General features: G+C 30.2%; 1 protein-coding gene across 1 annotated transcript; it reads left to right on the forward strand.

Moving 5' to 3' along the window:
* Positions 1–1473: 1473 nt before the first annotated feature.
* Positions 1474–14876, forward strand: LOC132729447 (cardioacceleratory peptide receptor-like). The gene is made up of 7 exons (XM_060715212.1): positions 1474–1677; positions 8082–8226; positions 9694–9894; positions 11566–11738; positions 12974–13118; positions 13553–13642; positions 13953–14876. The coding sequence occupies exons 1-7, from the start codon at positions 1612–1614 to the stop codon at positions 14183–14185; spliced, it is 1053 nt and encodes a 350-aa protein (XP_060571195.1). The 5' UTR covers positions 1474–1611; the 3' UTR covers positions 14186–14876.
* The last annotated feature ends 8251 nt before the right edge of the window (positions 14877–23127 follow it).

Raw genomic sequence — 23127 nt, forward strand, 5'->3', positions numbered from 1 at the left:
TTTGCTCATAAAGGAACATTTATTTATATTATATATGAGAGTACCATCGACGTGAGAGCAAGGCTGAAATAAATACAAAATGGTCATCCATGATTAAAAAAATGACAGGATAATAAGATAGGAAACTTTGCTTATTTTTCAATTCGGAAACGAAAGAAATGTATTAGATTCAGCGTCAGCTTCACAAAGCATGTTTTAGAATAGGAATAGTATTTAGCTTAGATATGCTCAGTTTCATGACAGAAGAATTTGAAAGTTTGAAAAAAAATCTTTGTTATAGACATATTTGCTTCAATATAAACAAATTAAGTTCAGCTCTTTGTTAATATTTAAATTGTTAATAAATACAATAATCGTTTATCATTCAGCATCAAGTAACCTTTAAATAATAAAAATATAAAAATATTTTCAATCGATTATTCTTCTCAAAGAAAGTTATCTATTCACCACGTAGCCTTATTTAATGAATAAAATATCAAGGATATGTTCGGTAGACATAATAAAGGCCTTTTTATATGGTTTATTCATACGAACAATTCATCAATACTATAATGAACAATAATAACTTTTTCTTTTGTCTGAACGGGGTATTATTCATACTGTTACAGAAAGTTAAGGAAAACGCTAATACCCAACCAAAAAGTTCAATAAACTAACAGGTGAAATTATTACTTCAATGTGAGCATGTATATGACAATCATTTTCTATAAGAACCATATTTTTATGACATGATACATACGTTTGTGTTTTTCAAAGCTTTAATTCATGACTTGTCGCCTAGAACGTTTATGAAAATCCTGTTAAAAATAAAGCTTGTTTCGTGCTAGATTAAAGTATGTTTTGTCTTTAAAGAGAGTATTTTTAAACAACTGTAGAGTAAATCAAGACTTTTTTATAATTCTAAATAACTTTCCTCAGCATTTAACTAGTTGTTTAAGTACTTAAACTCATACCTGTCGGGAATAAAGTAAATAAGTAATGTTAAATTGGCTGTAAAGATAAGCTGAGATCTGTTATACATTTGCTAAATGATTCACGCAAGTATTTCCTTAACGTTCAGGAATAATCTCAGTTGAGAAACGTTTTATGTTATTGGTGGACATTGGTTCTTTTAAGATAAATTCAAAACAACAATAAATAATTAAAATGCGTTGAACGTAAAAAGACTCAAAAATCTTTATAATCTAAAAGGAATTATTAATTATTAATTAATTATTAATTTTCATCAATGAAAAATTTAAGATTAGATTCTTAAGTGTTTTTTAGGTATAAAAATTGCAATGCTAAGAGCTTCGTTTGAACATGAATCTATGAGGAAGCGTACAATAGAAGTACACAGTATTTCATGCAAAGACAGATCCCCATATTTACCATGCCATTATAACAGCTTGAAGTAAAGCCTCTAGAATTACTACCAACAGTGTGGGAAATACCGAATGAAGGCGGAGTATTAAAACGTATGTTTTACCTACAGAATATTCACCGCATTAACCGAATTTATATCAAAACTTTCAACTTCTTCTAACGTCTGTTACATTTCTGCTGCATACAATACCTACGAGATGTTTTCATTAATATTTTCATGAACTTGGACTATTTGTTTTTATTAAAATGGAAAATAATAGTTCTGTAAATGGAACAGAAAGTAAAAATGCAGTGGATATATCGTCATTTGAGGTAGGAGCATAAAAAACCTTATATCATATGAAATTGCATAATTCTTATGTATTTGAATCTAAATCAAGATAAATTTACTGAAAAGAATGTGTAAAAAATTATTTAAAGAAATGCAACATAGAGAAAATGGACTGGTTCAAAGTGGAAAAACATTAGATGAAATATATCAAAACTTGTTTCTAAAGTTAACCATTTAGAAAAAATTAAGACTGGACACTTGACTCTAGTTTGTAACAAAAACGGTTATTTGTTACATTTCTTTTATACTTTTTAGTTGAAAGATAATTATTAAGGGTCACAAATGAAACGCATTCAACAAAAAACTAAATTCAATTCAATCCACGTTTGCTATCTTTTGGAGCTTTTGTACTTTTAATATTTTGAAACAATGAAAAAGAAGTTAAAGCCCAATCTGGGTTACCCCGTTTATTAAAGATTCTAACACTTGTCGTATCGTGTCACTTTACGCAAAGGAGAAGAAAAAAACGGTGAAAATCTCGCAATAAACACTTGCTATGGACTACATGCATATGCGATTCTTATCTTATCGAGGGTTGATTTCTACGCACTCTAAACCGGTGGTAAATGGTCGATATACACCGATGAAACCGATATTATTTCGTAATTTATTCGTATCCTTCATCAATAAAATCATATAAATAATGTCTTTGAATCACAATTCAAGATCACATAATTTCCTGTAACACACTTTTTTCATGGTTTTATTTCATAAATATGATGCTCAAATTAAGATTTGTCAATATTTTAAATTCCAATAAGCATTATTTATAAAGATATTACCCAATTTAACATTTCATGTAAATAAAGGGAGGTAATTAGAAATTTATTTTCTACGAATTCTTCGTCAAATTTCCAATAAGAAATGAATGCATCTAATTTATTAAATATAATGTGCACAAATATTTGCAGTATACATTTAACATATTCTTCGATGTTTGAACATTATTTTATTTGCATAATTATATAGAGGATATTTGTTTGTTTGTGTGTAAGATGAAATTTTATTTCATCGAGTGGGCTTTAAAAACAGTATTCTCACGAGTGGCGTAGCCACGAGTGAGAATACTGTTTTTAAAGTTCACGAGATGAAATAAAATTACATCTTACACAACAAACAGACAAATTTTCTTTTTATTTTATGCTTTAAAACAAGTTAAAACGAAATTTCCATAATTTTAACGTTGATATTAAAATCTGTTCCCCCCATTGAGAGCCCCATTTAGAGGGAATTTCTCATTAAAAACAAGAAGTCTTGAGCTGAAAAATAAGTCCGCCAATGGAGGTTAAATGAATGTGATATTTATTCATTTTATTAAAAAATATGAATGATCGCTTGTTTTAATAATAAAAACAAACAATTCTTGTAGGAGAAAAAGTCCAACCATCCATCCATATTTCTGTTACTTACTGCGAATTTATATTAGACCTGGCTTTGTAAAATGTAAACGGCAGCCATTTTTTAAAGTCGTGTATGTCATGGGAGGAAAATAATTGTGTAAGATACAGAAGGATATAATTTGGATTTGTTAGTCATACACCTTTTTAAAAGAAAGAAAACTTATTTGAGGATTGTAACAGACTAAAAATAAGTGTTGACAGAAGTGAAAACATTCAGAAAATGAGCTAGGAAAATGGAAAACTTGGAAGCTTGCTAAGGCATTGTAAGGAACGCTGGGTTGATTTACTTATTTTACGAGTGATAGCTGTCAATGCTTTTCAATTTTTCATAAAGCATACGGCAGTTATTGCTCGTAGGATACTTTAATATGCCCAAATGTCATCAAGAGCAGTTTTGCATGGGGAAGGAATGTATTTTTCAGACTGTAAAAACGAAACAAAAAAATTTAGAGACGAAATTTTGTGATTGGAATTTGAAGGAATAGAAGTAAGTTTTCTCTCTTTATTTTACTTTTGACAATTATGTTATTTATCTATTTCAGCTTTGCTATTTTTTTAACAGCCTGATATTGTCAGAATTGTCAGTAAAAATAGAATTGAGGTACCACATGGGGAAAATCTTAAAAAAGTAGTTTCGTCATTGAAAAAAGTGAAATTATATTTTGATAATTTTCACTGTGAAATTATCAAATATAATTTTCACGGATAAATCAGTAATCCACTGAAAAGCATAAAATAAATACATGTACATATATAACTATTTTGCAAGTGTTTTATACACACAGTGAAATATGAATCACAAAGCATACAGGATCATTAGGAAGAAAAACTTAACCCATGTCAATAATGTAAATTTAAATTAATCATACTAGGACATTTTTACGTTAACGACAATGTTGTAATTACAAACCTAAAATATGTGCATAATTGGAATATTTAATACAATTAAATAGGAAAGACAACCTTATTTTATCCAAAAAATAGTATATTAGTATTGAAAAGCATCTATGCAACTTTTCTAAAATCTAGAATAAAGGAATTGATGTTATGAAATAGTTTTTTTTATTTATTTATTTTCTCTGGAAAGAGTATTTACAAAAAAACTACAGTGTTATTGTGTATGTTTGTTGGTATGATCATACTTTTCTAAAATTTGTTTTCAAATTTTACCAAGCTTAACTGTTTGGCCGACGATCAAGAAGATGTTATCAAAATATAGGCTTCTTACGTTATTTCTTTGAAACATTTTATCAGGCAAGTACGTAATCCTGCAGCTTATCTACATGTAGTTCTTATGTCTGCTTCTGTTTTTATTACTCACGATAATCGTGCTCATTTGTATATATAAGAGACCTTTTTATGTCGAAACATGAATGTTGGATATTTTCATGTAACATTGCAAAATGATTAAATGACACAGAATTCTTAATTATCAAGCACTTTACATATTCTGAGACTATTGTTTTATAAATACATCTTATCAAATTAACTGCTTCGAATATCATTGATTTACTTTGCTTAAAAAAGCTATTAAGTTCTGAATCCATTTAACACAGGATTTACATACAACGTGCATTTAAAAAAAGTTTTATTAATCTCATAAGTTTCGCACTTTGTGCAATTGCATGAAACAACATCTATATATTCCACGAATGGTCAGAGAAAAGAAATAAAAAGTGTTTATTTTCAATTTTTGACATATTTATCTTAACATATCATGACCATTATTTTTTCAAGTTTTAAAAATTACTGATGTGTTAAGTCAACATACAGTCCATCGAAAGAATTATACCTTTAAGATAGTTATGTTCATTAGCTTCCAGTATTCTTTGTTTTAGTTGAACAAGTATTCTTTTAGCTAAACATTGATGAATTAGGATGAAACGGTATATTTCGTTTATTTATAATTTATAAGAGACAGTAAGGATTCAAATTTCGACAAAATCAATTAAATGAGCAACAAATAAGCACACAAGCAATCCTTTAAAATACCTTCAAGTACGACTGCTTCAGATTTTAAAACATTTACAAACTTATATAGTCTGCAGTAAGGGATAATGTCAAGAAGTTATTTATAAATACCCCCCCCCTCCCTTCGAAAAGGGGAACACGTACCATTGATGTTTATCAATAATATGCTAATAAATACCTAGACACTATCAGAGTAATAAACAAATACTTAAAATAATACTGATTTTACAGTATACATTAAAATTCTTTGGCTCACAAATAATAAATGTAAATAATATTACGATTAATTATAAAGAAGACAACGGTCCAGCTCGATTAGTGTTTCTACCATTTAGGAATTTATTTTCATTGAAATTCTTCATTCATATGGGATGACTAAAACTAAGCAAGTGCTACTTGTGCCTATAATAATGATACCGTAATTTGATAGAAGAGTATTTCAAACGTAAAATTTCTACACGAAATAATTGAGTTGACACGTGCTCAGAATTTAATTAGTATAAACAATGAAATAAATAAAATTAAAGAAGAATACATGTATAATTTATTATATATTATTTTTAAAAAAGAATAACAAAAATAATAAAACACACACCACCACCACCACCACCACAACAACAACAAAAGTATACGCTTGCATGTGTTTGAGAAGTAAAAGATTGTTTTTAGCAAATATTGTCTTAGATATTCAACTATCACTATTCCCACAGCGTGATACAATAAAGTGCAAATATATCTATTTTGGCTCTTAATTAAAAATGCTTTTTAATGAATTATCAATCATCATAAACATGTTTATCCCAAGTACCTTCGCAATTATTTGAAAAATATTTACTGTTTATAGTGACTATTTTGCTGAACCAATGTGACCTTTATTGTTTTCTATTGTGTCAAACTCTATAAATAATTTTAAATGCAATGCTGAACTGTTTTAATTAAAAATAATTACTGAAACAGTGTGGAAATATTGAAAATAATAAAGCATTAAGCTTTCGAAAATTCATTTGTTCAAACCAATAACTATTTGATTTATTAATGAGCTTTTCTCAAACGTGACTGAAAAAAATGACAGATGTATAAACAAATGTGCTATCAATTGAATTATGGAAGTATGACATTTTAGATAAAAATACAACAGCGATCAAAATACACGCTCAAATGACTACTTACGACCATTTGATTAATGCTTCAAAGTTATACGATTCCTTATGTCGTCAATACCATGCAATATCCGAACTCATATTTTATTCATAAAATCAATAAAGAAAAAAAGAACAGCAATTGAATGCAGATAATGTATCAAATAAACCAAAGGCTTAACACATTAGAATATAATATGTTTAATAACACATCGTTTGAATGATTATGACATTAAATTGTTTCATTACTAAATGAATGCCGCAAAATAGAAAACATATGTAAACGATCCTTTAACCTTTAAAACTCGATCTGCAAATTTTGATTTCGAGTCAAATTGATTTGAGAAAACAAAGATTTTGTGTAGCCAGATTGTCAGTAAAGTAAGTAAGGTGAATTTGTTTGAGATTAAATCATTAAGGATCTCTGTGTCTACCTACACAAGTGTGTTTATAAAGTCGTTTTATCTGCTCTTTCTTGGCACAGGGGCAAAGAAGAAGAATCATAAAATGTATTCAAATGTATTTCTGTAATTAATTTCAAACAACTCAAAATATCATGAGTAATTATCTTTCAATTTATACGCATAATGACATTTTTTCGAAATAGCATGGCTTTCAGTTAACAGATGTTCGTTTTCACCCCAGTCTATTAACAGTGAACTTAAGGTTCAGTTTAAAAACAGACAAGAACAATAAAGCAAATTATTTATGGAAAACTTTAAAATGTGTTTATGAATACCTACCTGTCCGTGTGTATTTGATCATTAAAGTCACGTTTGCATGTTCTTTAAGTCATGATTCCCGAATTAAAAATATAAAAATATAAAATGCTTCTTGTCCATAAAAACACGCTCAATTAAAGGTACTTTGGTTGAATATCAAAGTAACTAAGACTACAAGTTCGTTAAACTCATTTTAAATATAAAAATTGCTATAAAAATATTATAACGTCTTAATAGTAACCAAAATATGAGCCGCGTCACGACGAAACCAACATAGTGCGTTTGCGATCAGCATGTATCCAGACCAGCCTGCACATCCGTACAGTCTGATCAGAATCCATGCTGTTCGCTTACAAACCATATAACAAGTTGGGAAACTGATAGAGAACAACATGGATCCTGATCAGACTGCGGGGATGCAAAGGCTGGTCAGGATCCATGCTGGTCGCAAACGCATAACGTTGGTTTTGTCGTGACGCGGCTCATATATGTTTAAAACTAAAAAAGTTTGTTGTTTGTGTTTCTTTTTCAAGTATGTGTACTTACACTACAACTATGTACTTTGAGAAGCTATTAGTGTCCCAGCTTGCTGCATTGTGAAATAAATATTGCTGAAGATTTATGATAAATAAGGTTTAAAACAAGCATTATGCATTATGCATAACAGAGTCTTATTATTGCATAATTCCTTATCTGAATAAAATTTAGACTTATCTTATTTTCACTCCAATACAAAAACTTATTCATTCACAACGTTTATTGTGACCGTACTGAACAAAAGCACGCCCGACCCTCCATGCAATTGGAATTTCGAACTTTTTATATAGGAAATCAAAGTCAGTTTGGAACGTATTACAATGAAAATTTGCCCTATCATCGTCTGACTCATTTTTCCATTTGAAAAACAAAAGAGTTAAGAACCTTTTGTACAAATTATATGTATATAATACTCTGCATCCAAGCTGCTGTGTACTAATTTAATTTAATGTGATATTGCAAGAACTTGTTGTCTAACTATTTGCTTTTTGTAATAAACTCGGGATTTGTATAATATTTTACATGTATTTGTTGCAATAAATTATAAATTTGTTCATAAAGTGTTCAACTTAAACTGAAAAAAACCCCAAAAGAAAACATTTTTGGTATATTTCAGCCATATGAAGAAGCTGCTGCTACCATTTCCTTACTTTTGTTCACAATCATAGTTTGTCTGAATGGATTTGTGATATTCATCCTCGTCTTTAGAAAACAGAAAAAGAGTCGTCTCTTCTATTTTGTACTGCATTTAGCAATAGCAGGTAAGAAAATACATTATGTAACTTTAACAAATTAATCTAAGATACACATAAATATTTAAAACATGTGTTGCAATTGTCTTTTCATCTTTTAAAGAATTTCTCGTTATTCATTATCTGAATTTAGCACATGTACCTTATCAAACATAACATTTTTTTCACATACCTGAGCCGCGTTTGATACTCTGTTAACATGGTATTGCACGGTCATGCATATATTTTGACGTGTCATCATTAGCGCTATACACACATAGCGTTAAGTCACACGAAATGTCAGCGTTATTCTGTAGGCGCGTCAATGAACCATGGCTCTTTTTCACTTCAAACGGTCTTTATATATAGAATAAGGTCATAACTGAATTTATTGAACCCGTTGAAAAAGTAATACCATGGTTGCCATAGGCTCGCACAATATACTTTTATTCAACTTGTTCAATAAATTCAGTATTAAACTAACACTAATTAAATATCATAAATACATCCAGCTGTAAAATTATTTACATAAACATATCCGTAGCAATATTTTATCAAAAGACAAAAACTTGCTTGAAATCTATAATCTAAAATCATAATTTGCATATTCACAAAACACACATTCACTCAAAGATTAAAACTTACGTTACATTTAAAAACTCGCGTTAAAGAATGTCTAGCCTCGGTTCCATCCATCCATCCATCCATCTTTCCGCCTATCTGTCTATCTAACTATCTATGTTTATAATCCAACAACCGATGTTGAGCTTTGTATTTATTGAGTGTATGCCCTTTTCCTAAAAAGAAAATAATTAACAAATCAACCGTGAACATGTAGTGGTTATGATGTCCTACATTAAGCAAATCAAGATAAACGATTTAGAATAATATATTTTAGAGATTTTGAACAGTCTTTACACATTTATACAGAAACGATTACTATATGTATATGATTTATTCAATTTGATACTTTAAAGATCCTATAACACATTTTTTATGGTTTTATTTCATAAATACGTATGATGCTCAAATTAAGATTTATCAATATTGTAGGTTCCAAAAAGCATTATTTATATGATATTACCGAATTTAACATTTTATGTAAATAAACGGAGGTAATAAAAACTTTATTTTCTATAAAGTTTAAGTCAAACTTTACAATAATAGTTGAATGCATATATTTCAATGATTACATATAATATGCATAAATATTTGCAGTACATATTTAACATATTTTTCGATGTTTGAAAATTGTTTTTATGTGCATAATTATGTACTTATATATAATTTCATTTAGTGTGGTTAACCACTTTGGTCACATCATACAGGGTCTTTAATTAATTTAAAATGTAATTATTCATTACAGAAAAAAAAATGACAATAGTTAAATCTAACATGCATTTAGGAACTATTAATGAAAAAAGAGAGTAAAAATCAAACTTAAATAAAAGTCTTTTCACACCTTATTGAATATTGGTTATGATTATCAAATTCCAGATTTTCTTGTGGGTTTCTGCAGTGTTCTTGGAGATGGTATACATAGTGCAATGCACAATGAATGGTATGGTGGTGACTTTTTGTGTAGACTATTTCGTTTTATTTCACCAATGTCTCTTATTGCTTCCAATAATCTTCTGATCGGTATGAGTTTAGACAGATTTCTGGCAATCAAATATCCACTGAATGTTGTTAGAATAGGTATGTTTTCTTTTCATTTGATTTAGTTTCTTACTTTATCAATATATACATACATGTATTTTTGAATAATCATTATTCGACATTTACAGACACACTCAAGTAATGATAACTCAGATCTAATCATCATTAAATAATATTTATTAACTGACACATTTCTATATTCCTTTTGATATTTTAATCACCGCTTGCTTCAATCTCGATGCAAGTGAGCATAAGGGAAGAAGCTGGTCAAAACTGTCCTTGCCTCGATCACTGACTTAAAGGCACATTTTCAACAGAAGGGAATAAATTTCCCGTCTCCACATAAGGGACTTTTCATTATCCCTCATATGCAGACTCAATCAAACCGAGTCTGCAATTTTCATGTTATATTGTTGTGATTAATACTTCCGAATTAATCCAGAGTTTTTGAAATGAAAAATAATATCATTCTTATTGCGTTTTAAATAATGGTTTAAGAGCATGTTAGATGCATATTATCTGAAGATAGTGTCGGTAAATGTGCTAATATTCGTAATAAATGTAGTATAATGTAAACAAAGCAGTATTCTGACTTCCACACAAAATAATAAACATTTGTAACTGTACAACTTGCCAAAAAGCAGCTAATGCGAATGATGCTTCAGGTAATTGGCCGATTAGTAATATTTTTAGAATAATAAAAGAAACTAAAAATAAAAATGTTTTGGCATAACAGGCTTCTAAGCACAGATCAAGTTGATTTATTTTATTTTATGGCACATTTAAGAATTAAGAAACATTTGTAAATGTAATCAAATGCTTTTGGATATATGCATGTATTATAAATGTAAATTACAATTAGATAACATATTTGAAAACTGTGATAACACTGATAAGGTCGATATTTCTTCAGATATGTTTCACTAAATATCTTATTAAAAGCACATGAAACATAAAATGTCGTTATTTTAATTAATTTAAAAGTCTTTTAAATTGCACATTATCTTACACCTTGTAACTCGCTGGCATATTCCGAACCAAATTTTGATTCATTTATCCATTAGCCATAGTCATATAGGTATTTGTTTACAAGACAAAATAACTACTATGTTTACGTTTTGATATTTTATTAACATTTATAAAATTTATTTAACATTAATTATTTTAGTCATATCATAAGGATATTACTTGCTCCTTACCTATTATTTAAAAAACAGAACAAGGTTTGTCCTTTCTTCAGAGAAAAACTCACTTTTAGTTTAGAGGCTTTAATGTGTCTTTTATTGAGAGTCGGCGAATGAAATGAAGACGAAAACAATTTTGTCTTCAACTGGTTATCCCTTTCATAACTCTGTTTTGTCTGATTTTGGAATATCTATATCGTAGTGACAATATGCCAATTAATGTGTAAATTGTGAGTGATCTGAAAGAATGTCTTATTTGCTTTAAATTTTAAATTGATTGTTTTTTCAATTCATTATGTCATTGAACATCAATAATCAATAGCTCACCAGACCAACACGAGTTTCTATAAATGTAGATGGATTTCAAGATAAAACAATGAATGTGGATACTGTTTTGATAATTAGGATCAATATCAAGTTAATATAAAGTTTTATAACTACTTACTTTATGAAACAAATATTTGCAGAACTGGAATGTTAACCATATCAAACTATATAAAATATACGTACGAATCAATCTTTGTAGGTGCATGCAGGTATCTTGACAAAGGTATGGTATTTGGGGCATGGCTTTTAAGTTTGTTGGGATCAAGCTTTTTCATACTCTACAGTCGAGGAATCAATGCAAAACCGGATGCTGCTGATATGTATGAACAAAAAGGTTCTTGTAATTTACACATGCCTGAAAGCTGGTGGAAGGTAATACATCTATTATTTAACTGTATGTAAAAGGTGCTCCAATAACATTATCTGTCACAAAAAAGTAAATTTTCACGAACCGATATTTTATTACCTGCGTGTTAGAGACATTTAAACAGAATAAGTGATACATTGATATGTTTTATCTGGCTTGGCAATTTGTTTGAAATATATTTTTTCTCCAGTTTCGTGGGAAAAGCGTTTAAACGCTGTCAGTTTGCAAATCTGAACGTCCAGTCTATAAATAACGGTCACGTGATGAGTCTTGGTATGACTAAAACGCGAAACGGAGAATTTTTTGTGTATTGGCAGCAACGGAGTAGGAAAATGGAATATATCAACATTGCATAAATTTAAGAGCAAATTACTGGTTGTTTGTTAAATTTCTTGTTGTTCACATACATGTATGTGCTTGTGAGATAAATCATTCAAAAGATATGTCAATTATATTGTTGTAATCATGTTTTTTGTTTACTCCGTTACGATGATAAATTTGGCTAAACGTACGGAGTGGGAAGCAGACACATACAAACTTTACAAATATTCCATGTTATATTGAGTGATATCATTTAATTAATAAATGTTACGTATAAACATTGTTATGGATAAAATATCAAGATATCTAGGTTGATCAAGACAGTGTGATGGGTCCTATTTCAAAGGTCACTTTGGTTTATCTGACACCCGTTCAGAAAAAAAACACCGTAATACATTTTATACAAAGAACAAGACCTTGAGTATTGTAAGCATCAAAAAACACACGCACACGCGCACATACAAAATGTTATTCCGAAGAAAACGATATCGTTTCCTCTTCAACTCGGATTAAAGCACTAAAAGCATTGGCTAAATGTAGAATGAATCAGACCACATTAAAGGAAATTTAGGCATCACAATTACTAGTAAATAATTTAAGGTGTGTCTAGTGCATATAATTAAATTTTTGCAAGAAAAAAATCGATGTCCTTTTCTAGAAAGATCTGAAATTTTATTTTAATAATTTTACACACATTCTTGCATATTTATTCGCCTTGAATGTTTGTTGATAAGCAGATTACTATGTTTTTGGTCTAGATATTCAAAACTATAGGTAATTATTATCTGTATCATGCAACAAGGGCATGATAAACATTATCAAGAAGGTCGGACAAGAGTAAAAATTTGGCTGTATTAATATAATCATTATTGATTGAACCCAATGAAAATACTATTTTACTTTGTTTTGTATTTTACAGCCGTATAGTTTAATAGTTGCAGTAATAATATATGTGTTACCAACAATCGGTATAACAGTGTGTTATGTGGGTATATGTATCGTAGTCTGGTTGAAATGGCGTTCAAGACTGAAATTATCAGAGATAGATACCAGTGAAAGCAGTGGTAAAATATATGTAGTATCATTCATTATTCGATAAATAAAGAATATCCAAGTATCGGTTAGTGATGATATTAGAGATATCAACTGGTTATGACATATATTTAAAGATAGTTCTGCATAAGAATATACAATTGTTACGATATAGTTACTGTTAAAGACTATGGATTTGAACCCATGTAAATATACTTCAGATTAGTCTGCCTTTTATTAAAATAGACATACGCATCAAACTTGATCATTTATCTAACTCATTGATATACTTGACTTTATTCCAAGAAATGTATACTTCAGCAGAAAGTACTATAACTATTCACAATACAAAACATAATTAACACGACTAGAAATTAATATTTTACTCATTCCCTGGAGTAAGACATGCTTTAGTTAAGTAAAATATGTGTTTGTGTAAACTCATTTTGTTATGTTATCAATTTAGATCGACTTCATGGTGATAGATCATTAAGCAAAGGACTTCTACCAAGGGCAAAAATAAAGAGCATTAAAATGACAATGGTCGTGTGTTTGGGTATGTATCATTCTGTGAAGTAAACAAAGCATCTGCTTCATCAAATCATGTATCATCCGATAGCGTTAAAATCTTTTCCTGCTGATTTTTAATATTTTTAATTATCATTTTGCTTAATAAGAGTAGCATGTATACATACAACTATTCATTTCAGTATGTTCATATTCTTTGATATATGTTAAATGAGCTGTGAACACAATCTGATTTATATGTGCAAGTATGATTAATAATCCACGTAGTATTTAAAAAGATAAGAATCTCTTTAAATGTTCTTAGTGTAACTAATAAACATTTGTATTTTTCTTTTCAGCTTTCTTTATATGCTGGACGCCATATTTCGTAGTAATGTTAATAACCATCTATAACCCAGGTACAATTGGATTCAAAGCTCATCTGATAGTTGGCTGTTTATACCCACTTAACAGTGCCTGCAATCCTCTAATATTTATGCTATTCAATCGCAAACTGTTCACTTGCGGGCAAAAAGACCAACAGGATGTGCAATCGTATGAAGGCATGAACACACAAGTGACGTCAACATGACTTGGCGCGTTCCTCTGGGTATTTACTCAGATCTTACATGTTCAAAAAGCAAGATCAGATGAATTGAAAAACAAAAATGAATATAATCTATATTATCGTCTAGCATAGTTTTACTTTTGAGTAGAATAGAAATATCAAAAATGCTTTGTGTCATAGATTAATAACTAACCAAAACATTTTTTCCAATGCAAACATGATGCTAAGATTCGCGTGTCTGAAGTATCATACGACGCCTTTGAATGCAAAATAGTGAATGTTGCTTCAAAGCAAAATCGCTCTAATAATGTAACAAAATTAAAAAATTAACGACACTGTACATTTAATGTAGCCAAAATAAATCTTACAAAATTTCAAAAAGGCAATATTCTATTTCATTTATTTAAAGAAATATAAAATAGAGCTTTTAAATACAAAATATGTATAAATAGGAATATATTTTTTTGATGACGGTCAAACTGTTCTACCTGTGTTATTGTTTAATTGAAAATTATACTAATACTGCAAATGGACTGTAAAAATTTCCAATCTTCATAATATGAAAAAAGTTCTGGTTATAATCACAATACTATGGTTGCTAATTTCTGCTACGTCGTTACTTCGTCTTGTCGCCGTTGGCGACAATACGAAAGAACGAAATAAGAACATAAATATAAATTCTCTTATTGTCCCTCTGTTTTTATCGTTTCGTCGTAACTTTAAGACGAAACGATAAAAACAGAGCGACAACAGTGCCTTTCAAACGCAAAATCTCGACCAAACAAAAATAAGACAATACAATACTTTTACGTATCCTGGTGTTGTCGCATTAAAATCTCGTATCGGCGCTGTATCGGATGGCTGTACTTCTGCAAATAACTGTGAAACAATGCTTCATGCATAAACTGAGATACAAATTTTATGTTTGAGCGGGCAGATTGAATTTATCTTTCATTTGTTAAATTAGAAGTTTATGCGAAGTGTTTTTAAATTTAAATATATTTTATTTTTGTATCAACAGATATATAAACAATCGTTATTTAATAAATGATATACGCCATGTATTTTAACAAATTAAATTCTATATTAAATAAATTACCTTGATGGTTTTGATTATTGTCAGATTATTAATTGTTGAATTTACAGCTTACATTTCATGAGTATATGTTTTATGTCATTTTAAAAGATTTCAACACGCTTTTGTCCGTCAAATACAATTTTACAAAACATTTGAAGTCTTGTTCATCATTTAAACATTTACTATACACGTACTTGGTATTGTGAAATAATTAACAATTTTAATGTTCTTACTTTTTTATTTTATTATTTAAAACTTGACCAATGCTAACAAATTAACAATTTTAATGTTTTTTATTTTATTATTTAAAACTTGACCAATGCTCGAACTTAATCTACATATCATCTTTACCGAGTCTGCAATCCTCTTGTAATTTTGTTGTGATTAATGCTTCCGAGAGATTACTTTTTTCCGATTTTTATGCAACTTTTCTGAAAACTTATGAAGATTTTTGGTCTCTTACTGTCTTAGCAAAGGTTTCCATATTTGCACTGTGTGACCTTTTTTTGACCCCAGATGACCAATATTCGAACTTAAGCTAGAAAAAATCTGAACAGATTTTTGAACAATTTGAAAGATCTTTTAACCGAAACAACAGCCTCAAGAGTTGTGACTATGTTTTCCTATATTTAGGCTCAGTGATCTAGTTTCCAAACATAGAAAATAGTCAAAAAGGCAAAATTGACAGTGTTACAGGCTCGGTTTGATTGAGTCTGTTCATGAACGGTACTGACAAGTGCAATCTACCGTCCAGGCCATCTTGCACCGGCTTAAGCAGAATTCAACATAAAACATGAAATGGATATATTTTGAATTTATATAAATATCCGTAGATTTGTTTATATTGTTATCATGGAACCTTCAATGTGACACTTCCGTGCAATTCTTTGAAAAGCGGCATCTGGTTCCCAAGTAATAGAAAGTGTGTACCCTAAACGGGATTACAATAGCCGGAACTAAACAAATTGGGAATTATACTTAAGATAAGTATCATTAACCACAGGAAGAACATTCTACAACTTATTATAAAAATTTCATCGTTCTTGATGCCGTTGTTCTCTATCACCGAGTGAAGTTTTACCAAAATTCTGTCATTATGTTTCTTATTTTTTTATTCTTCGGACACGATTGTAACAGACAGTCGAACTGACGTCGTTCGCACTGTGTTGACGTTTTGGGGGTAATATTTTATATCTTTCAATCCCACAGACAACTGTGTTTTGCACTCTACCACGTTATATCGCGTATGAACCTCATATCGTATATATATGGCATATAACCCTTATTGTTGTTTAAATGCTTGCCGATAGACAAAGGAATGGATATGCATATATCTGGGGAATCTATTATAAATCTATTGACTTTTTCAAAAGTTATTCGTTTGAAGCCAAATAATTATTCGAGCTATACTTTATACTTTACTGATGTTTGATCTGTGTACAGATAATGATTGTACTTAATCGCCTTGTAAAAAATATAAGCGAACAATTACCATTATTTTTGTAAAGAATGAAATTATCATTGAAAAACGAAGACCAGAAGGAGCAATAATTATGGGTAGAATTAGTGGTCTGAAGCCAATTTCGAACTCGACCTGTATTGTTTGACGTTAAATGACCGTCCATCGGTGTCCCAAAAATGAAAACTTTTAATTTAAAAAAAAACAAGGAGAAAAATGGTAAAATTAATAAGAGTCCTAAGCCAACATTGAACTTGACGTGTTTTTCTTATTATACACCTATGTATGAAGTATAATAACAATAATACAAACATTCCTTAGCCAATTCTCATTACAACGCTAGTGTTCCATTCAAATTGACAGGAAACAATTTTTCTTTTTCAAAGTATGTTTTGTGATTAATATTGTTACTGTGTGTATACCACACTTGCAAAAAATATATATGTACATGTATATAATAATGCAAATAAAACAATTATCAAACATAGAAAAATATGTAAAATGTGTACTGCAAATATTTGTGCACATATTTAATCAATAAATTATATGTATTCATTTCTTATTGGAAAATTGGACTTAGCATTTATAGAAAATAAATTTCTAACTACCCTCCTTTATTTACATGAAATGTTAAATTCGGTAATATTTTTTTATAAATAATGCTTATTTTTCAATATTGACAAATCTTAATTTCAGCATCATCTTTATGAAATTAAACCATGAAAAAAGTGTTACAGGATCTTTAAGTCACAGTGATATTGATCGTAAACATATTGGTCCAAAAGCAATTGCAAGCGAGTTCTTCCATAAGCTTGCTATATACCAAGTATGAGTACAATATATTATTCCTAAATCCTGAAACAATAAACATCCACATATGTTTTCTGACGACGGTTATCATGTCTTTGGAAACTTGAGATTGACACGTCCTTAAACTTCAAATTATGGGTGTGTCAAAAACGAGAAATCAATGGGCGGAACAATATAAAATTGAATTTTGAAAAAAAGAAATTATGAAACCTGCATGTCAAATCATTTTTCAAAAGACAAACGTAAAAAGCAGGTAACATATCCTAGGGATGATTAAACAGGTATCACCCAAGTTAAAAGAAAAATATTCAGATAGAAAGTCAAACACAGTAAAGTCGTGAAATGTTTTTCTTTATTTACCCGGTTTCCTTTTTCTATAACTTATATGCTGAACGAAAAGAAGCTCATAAACCACTGAATATATGCCGGGATAGACAAAACGATTGATCTTTCGTTTCATAATTTATATCTCTGTGATAATTAAAAAAGTCCTAAAGAACACCTTTATTTATTCAGGTACACGTACCGTACGTGTTTTAATAAGTTATATAATTCAGATCATGTGACTGTAGACGTACCATACAAGATAAAAGGGAGGTCCGCTTAGCCGTTGTCTAACATTATTTATGATACACACAACTTCAACAAATACGCTTAATCAATCAAACGCAATATGAAATTGCAGTATTCAAATTGTTTATATTGCATGCGTGCAAACTTACTGAGTATTGATTGCGTACCAGAAGAAACAAAACTGACAAAAACTCTCAATTCTATTAAAATCTTCATTTCTGTTTCATTCATGCAACATATGTTATTCGTAAGTTGTACATGTTTATAAAGATTGTTATTACCCAATAGAATTAAGGAGTAAGTGACAATCATTGGAGAATAACTCCAAATGCTTCAGTAATCTCTATGTATCCTAAATTGGCAAACACGACGTTTCCCAATGAAACTCCTTTTTTGTTTAATTATTAAATTGCTGAATTTGTGCAATGAATTTCCTTGCTTGTCGGTGGTTCTTTGTAATAGAATGCGTTCGTTGATCAGTTCTTTTGCGCCTTATAATGTCGTACAAAGGAGACCCGGACTACTGGAAATATAGAGAAAATAAGAATCCATAAAGAAAGCTCAACACGTCAATATTAAAATGTTGCAGGGACCATACTGTGTCACATTGAAGGTTCCATGATAACCGCCATATGCAACACATCTGCGGATGTTTAAAAATTCAAAATTGTACCAGTTCAATCAAACCGAGTCTGCAACATTTTCAATGTTGCCGTGTTGGGCTTTCTTTAGGGACTTTTATTTTTTCTATTTTTTTACACAGTAGATAAAGGCGTCATTGAAAATCATTTTACATCTGGACTAAGGCTACCTGATAATGCATCTATATTTACTGCAGAAATGAAAGTCATTTACTTATTTAGCAATTGTAATATATTTTCACAGCATAATGGTCATTAATTCTTCAGATTCATTGTCCGTTCCATTAAGTAAAAATCGAAAGTAAAAAGAAACTCCTTTTGCGATTTCATGATATTTTAAAAACTAGTCAAATCATGTTGGATCCATGTAGAAATACGAGGAAATGAAAATGTTGATGCTTCTGATAAGGAAGTCTGAAATTCTCATCCAGTACATTTTTAATCCTCGGTAAATAAATATATTTCTTCCGAATGGAAACCAAATTGGGACAAAGCTGTATTAACATTCCCAAACTTGAAAAATCAACATTACTAACTCTCCTTAACCGCCATAATCCAGTTGTTCTTCTTAGATATAGAATAAAACATACTAAAATACACAGTTTTACCTTTAAACAGGAGACAATGATCCATTTTGTAAAGCTTGCAATGAATTTTGTTCTTGAATGCCACGATCTTGAACATGCTCGTAATATATATTTTACCGAGTCAATTCGTAGAAGATGGAATCTACAAGCTTTTGCATATTGGCGAATCCGGAGCGGAATGGGACAAATGGGTAGGTTGGGACTACCTCAAAAATTGGTGCTTTATTAAAAAAAATGTTGAGTTCATATACCAAAGAAACAAATCACTGCGTCGACTAATACCAATGCAAAGCAAGCATCTATGTTGTAAGCATGCTTTTAAGGCGAGTGCCAGGTTTCATATATTGTCGTAATAGAGGAGACTCCGAGCTATTGTACTGAATACTTTGCATTGTAATAAGACCAATAGATAACTAAGAAACGTCTCAAGATAATTGTGCTTTTAAAGGAAATCGGTAATGTCTATTCATAACATCGTCGTACACCAATGCAACTCAGTCAATTTGCGATGAATGCAATGTACCTTTTTTATCAGAAGAAGTCGACCTATTGCACTGGTCAATCCAAAATGATATCGGATTAATTGTACCTTTTACAAAGATGGTTAATTACAAAATGAACAAGTTATTGCACCGGCTTACGCCAATGTAAAGCAAGGATTAAGCGACAATGCTTCTTCAAAGAGCGCCATGTGACTTATGTTGTCAAAAACCGAATACACATACAAAAAGAAAAACAAATCAACAAGGAACGTCAGCATTCTATGAACGCATCCCCCAACAGATGACTACTGTCAAAAGGAGCCCATCTCCATCAATAACATTTACTTTTCCTTGTATCAAATCCTTTGATGTTTCAGTCAAAGTTTAAAACTGTTTTTTTTATAACAATGCATGTACCTATGTTTCATATATTACCTTCCATGGTCAACATTTTGAGGTTGCTTCCCAAATAATTTAATATCTACCGTGTCTTTTCCAAACTTGTCTTGACTAAAATTTAATGTAGATAAATACAGAATCCCTAAAGAAAGCCCAACACGGCAAAATTGAAAATGTTGCAGGCTCGGTTTGATTGAGCCTGTTCATGGACGGTACTGGAAAGTGCAAGTTACCGTCCACGCCCCCTAGCACCGGCTTAAGCAGAATTCAACATTTAAACATGAAATAGTAAAATTTTGAATTTAGAAACATCCGCAGATGTGTTCATACGGCGGTTATCATGGAACCTTCAATGTGACACTTCCGTGCCATTCCATGAAAAGCGGCGTATGGTCCCCAAGTAATAAAAAACAAATTTGGAGTAGACAGGTAACACTGTAATATAAAAAGACATATTATGATCAGAGTCGTTCAAAAGAAAGGTTATACAATATATAATAATTACAAAAGACGGAGGTAAATGATTTTGCAAGAGAGATACAATATAAAGTTTTCTCAAATACACACTAACAACTAACAACATAGTGCCATCTGTTCTAAATTTGCCACGTAGAAATACACTTTATTCTAATGTTTGTTGCTTTGTTTATCTCAAATGGCGCGATCCATATATTCTAAATGATTTTGCCTTTAAAGCGAAATGTTTTCATCGGGTGTTTTAAAGATATGAACAAAAGAATATTGCTTGAATTGCTCAATATCATTACCAGACGAACAAAGTATATTTTTAGTTTTTCGAAGTATGTGTACTAATGTATTTTCCATTCTTAAATGTTTATTCTGTTCTAACATTAAATGTAAAGTGTTTTTTTACGACAACGTTTTAAAGACGTTTAAAGAAAAGACTACAAAAGTACTTGTTTTTAATAATCAATATTTGCTCATTTATCCAATGACTTAAGTGCTGAAGCTTGTATATCAATTTTTAACAAGTGTATGTAAAATATCTGGAAAAAAAATAACCCTCGGAAGATTAACATCATCAAAATTCCATGCAAATTGCAGAATCGAATTGATTGTTTCTGTACATGAGGGATAATATAAAAGTGCAATATCATGCAAAGTAATTTTAAATACTGATGTGAGTACATGTTAAAAATATTCTACCCTTCTGAGCTATAAGTGTTGTCATCGCTGAAGCATTAGAAATGTTAACTCAGATATTAATGCGTGTTCTTCATGTGCGCAACTTGTGTTATCTATGATGTTTTGTTAAGTCTATATCCAACACACGTGTAATTTTTAAGTGTTGTGTGCCATAAATTTTCTCTCAGTTAGAAACAATCATGATAATAAAATCACTTTTGTGGCTTGCGCATCAATTGCACACATTTATTGTTATTTAGAAATTCATAAAGGCGTGTTTTAAATTATAAATCAATCAACTATTGTCAAAGATATTGTTTCTGATATTTATTCCTCCCTAGGTGCATAATAAAAAATCCCATCGCAACTTTGAAATAACTTAATGTAAAACTTGGCAATGAAATAATTTCAAACTGCGCAAATTGCATGTCGTAGAAAACAGTCAATGTGTACAACAATCTGATTAATAAATATGTATTATAAACATACAAGCTTGAACATGCAAATCAAACAACCGATGCGCGAAGTTGAATGTTTCTGGTCTTTTTTGTCACAGACAATACAACTATGAAATGGTAAAATAATTTGCAAAAGATCCAGAATAACCCGGACTATGTTTATAAGTCTAATCTGATATACTCCGTGTTCATGAACTTTATATATGTATACCGTAAACTGTATTAATTATTTGACTTTACAATATTACTCATTTAATTTCGCCCATTATCCTTCCAGTCCGTGTTAAATAAACACGGTAACGCCACAGGACTGCAGCTAATAAAAACGCGACGTTGTACATGTACGTTGAAATTATTCAATACACAAGAATGCATGTTACAAATAATGATCTTGTCCATAATTCGTCGAAACTTGATATAAAATCAGAAATTGTCATACAAACTTAAAGTTCACGTAATTTGTAAAATCAACATATGCTTTGTAGTTGGAACGTTTAATTTCGCAAAAGCGTCCAGAAAACAGCGTTATAATACACATTGGTCAATCGTTTAGAAAAGCTCCTTTAACATTTGATATGATATAAGGAACTCCAACAAGTCTTTAGTTATTCAAACCAAAGTTTTCGAGTGGCAAAGACGATTTTTAAAAAAGCTGAACCAATCTTGAAAATGACACATATCGTTGGCGGGGTGGAAGAAAGCGCATGATGTGAACGTTTTCCGACGCCGATGCGTATGAAAAATACAACTGTGGCGCTTGAGCAAAATTATGTTTTTGCGTATATCTAAGGTTCGTTTAAGTCTTATTTTTCATGTGTTAAAAACTAATTATTAAAATGGTTAAAAATTAAATCAAAAACGAAGGAAACTTGTTCTTCCAAATACGGAAACAGATAGCTTACGATGAACACATAGTAGTACAGTTAAGTTAGTTCATTGGTTTTGTAGATTAATTTTATTATGCGTTCTCTTTTTGTAAAAATGATATATAGATATGAAAATATGCATTCCAACAATTTTAAAACGCCTATGATTTGTTCCATTTGTCCCACAATATACAATTATTTTAAGTTTTTAGCACACGACATTCTGAATTTTCTATCAAAGTGTTTCAAGGTATGAGAAAATAATGATCTTACCAATGTGTTCATCTGCATTGACCTTGTATCATGAACAGTGGCAAATATTGTTTCTAACTTTTTGAGTGTTTTTTACGTGAATGCTTCTGACGTTGTCTACATACGTCTACAACGTACACACTTTGCCGTAATCGCATTACTATGTTTGTTTAAGTTTCCATCGGATTATCATTTTTTGTTTGATTTTTATAATA

This window comes from Ruditapes philippinarum, unplaced genomic scaffold (assembly GCF_026571515.1).
Source record: "Ruditapes philippinarum isolate M1 unplaced genomic scaffold, ASM2657151v2 ctg3072_1_1_1_1, whole genome shotgun sequence".
Classification (NCBI taxonomy): domain Eukaryota; kingdom Metazoa; phylum Mollusca; class Bivalvia; order Venerida; family Veneridae; genus Ruditapes; species Ruditapes philippinarum.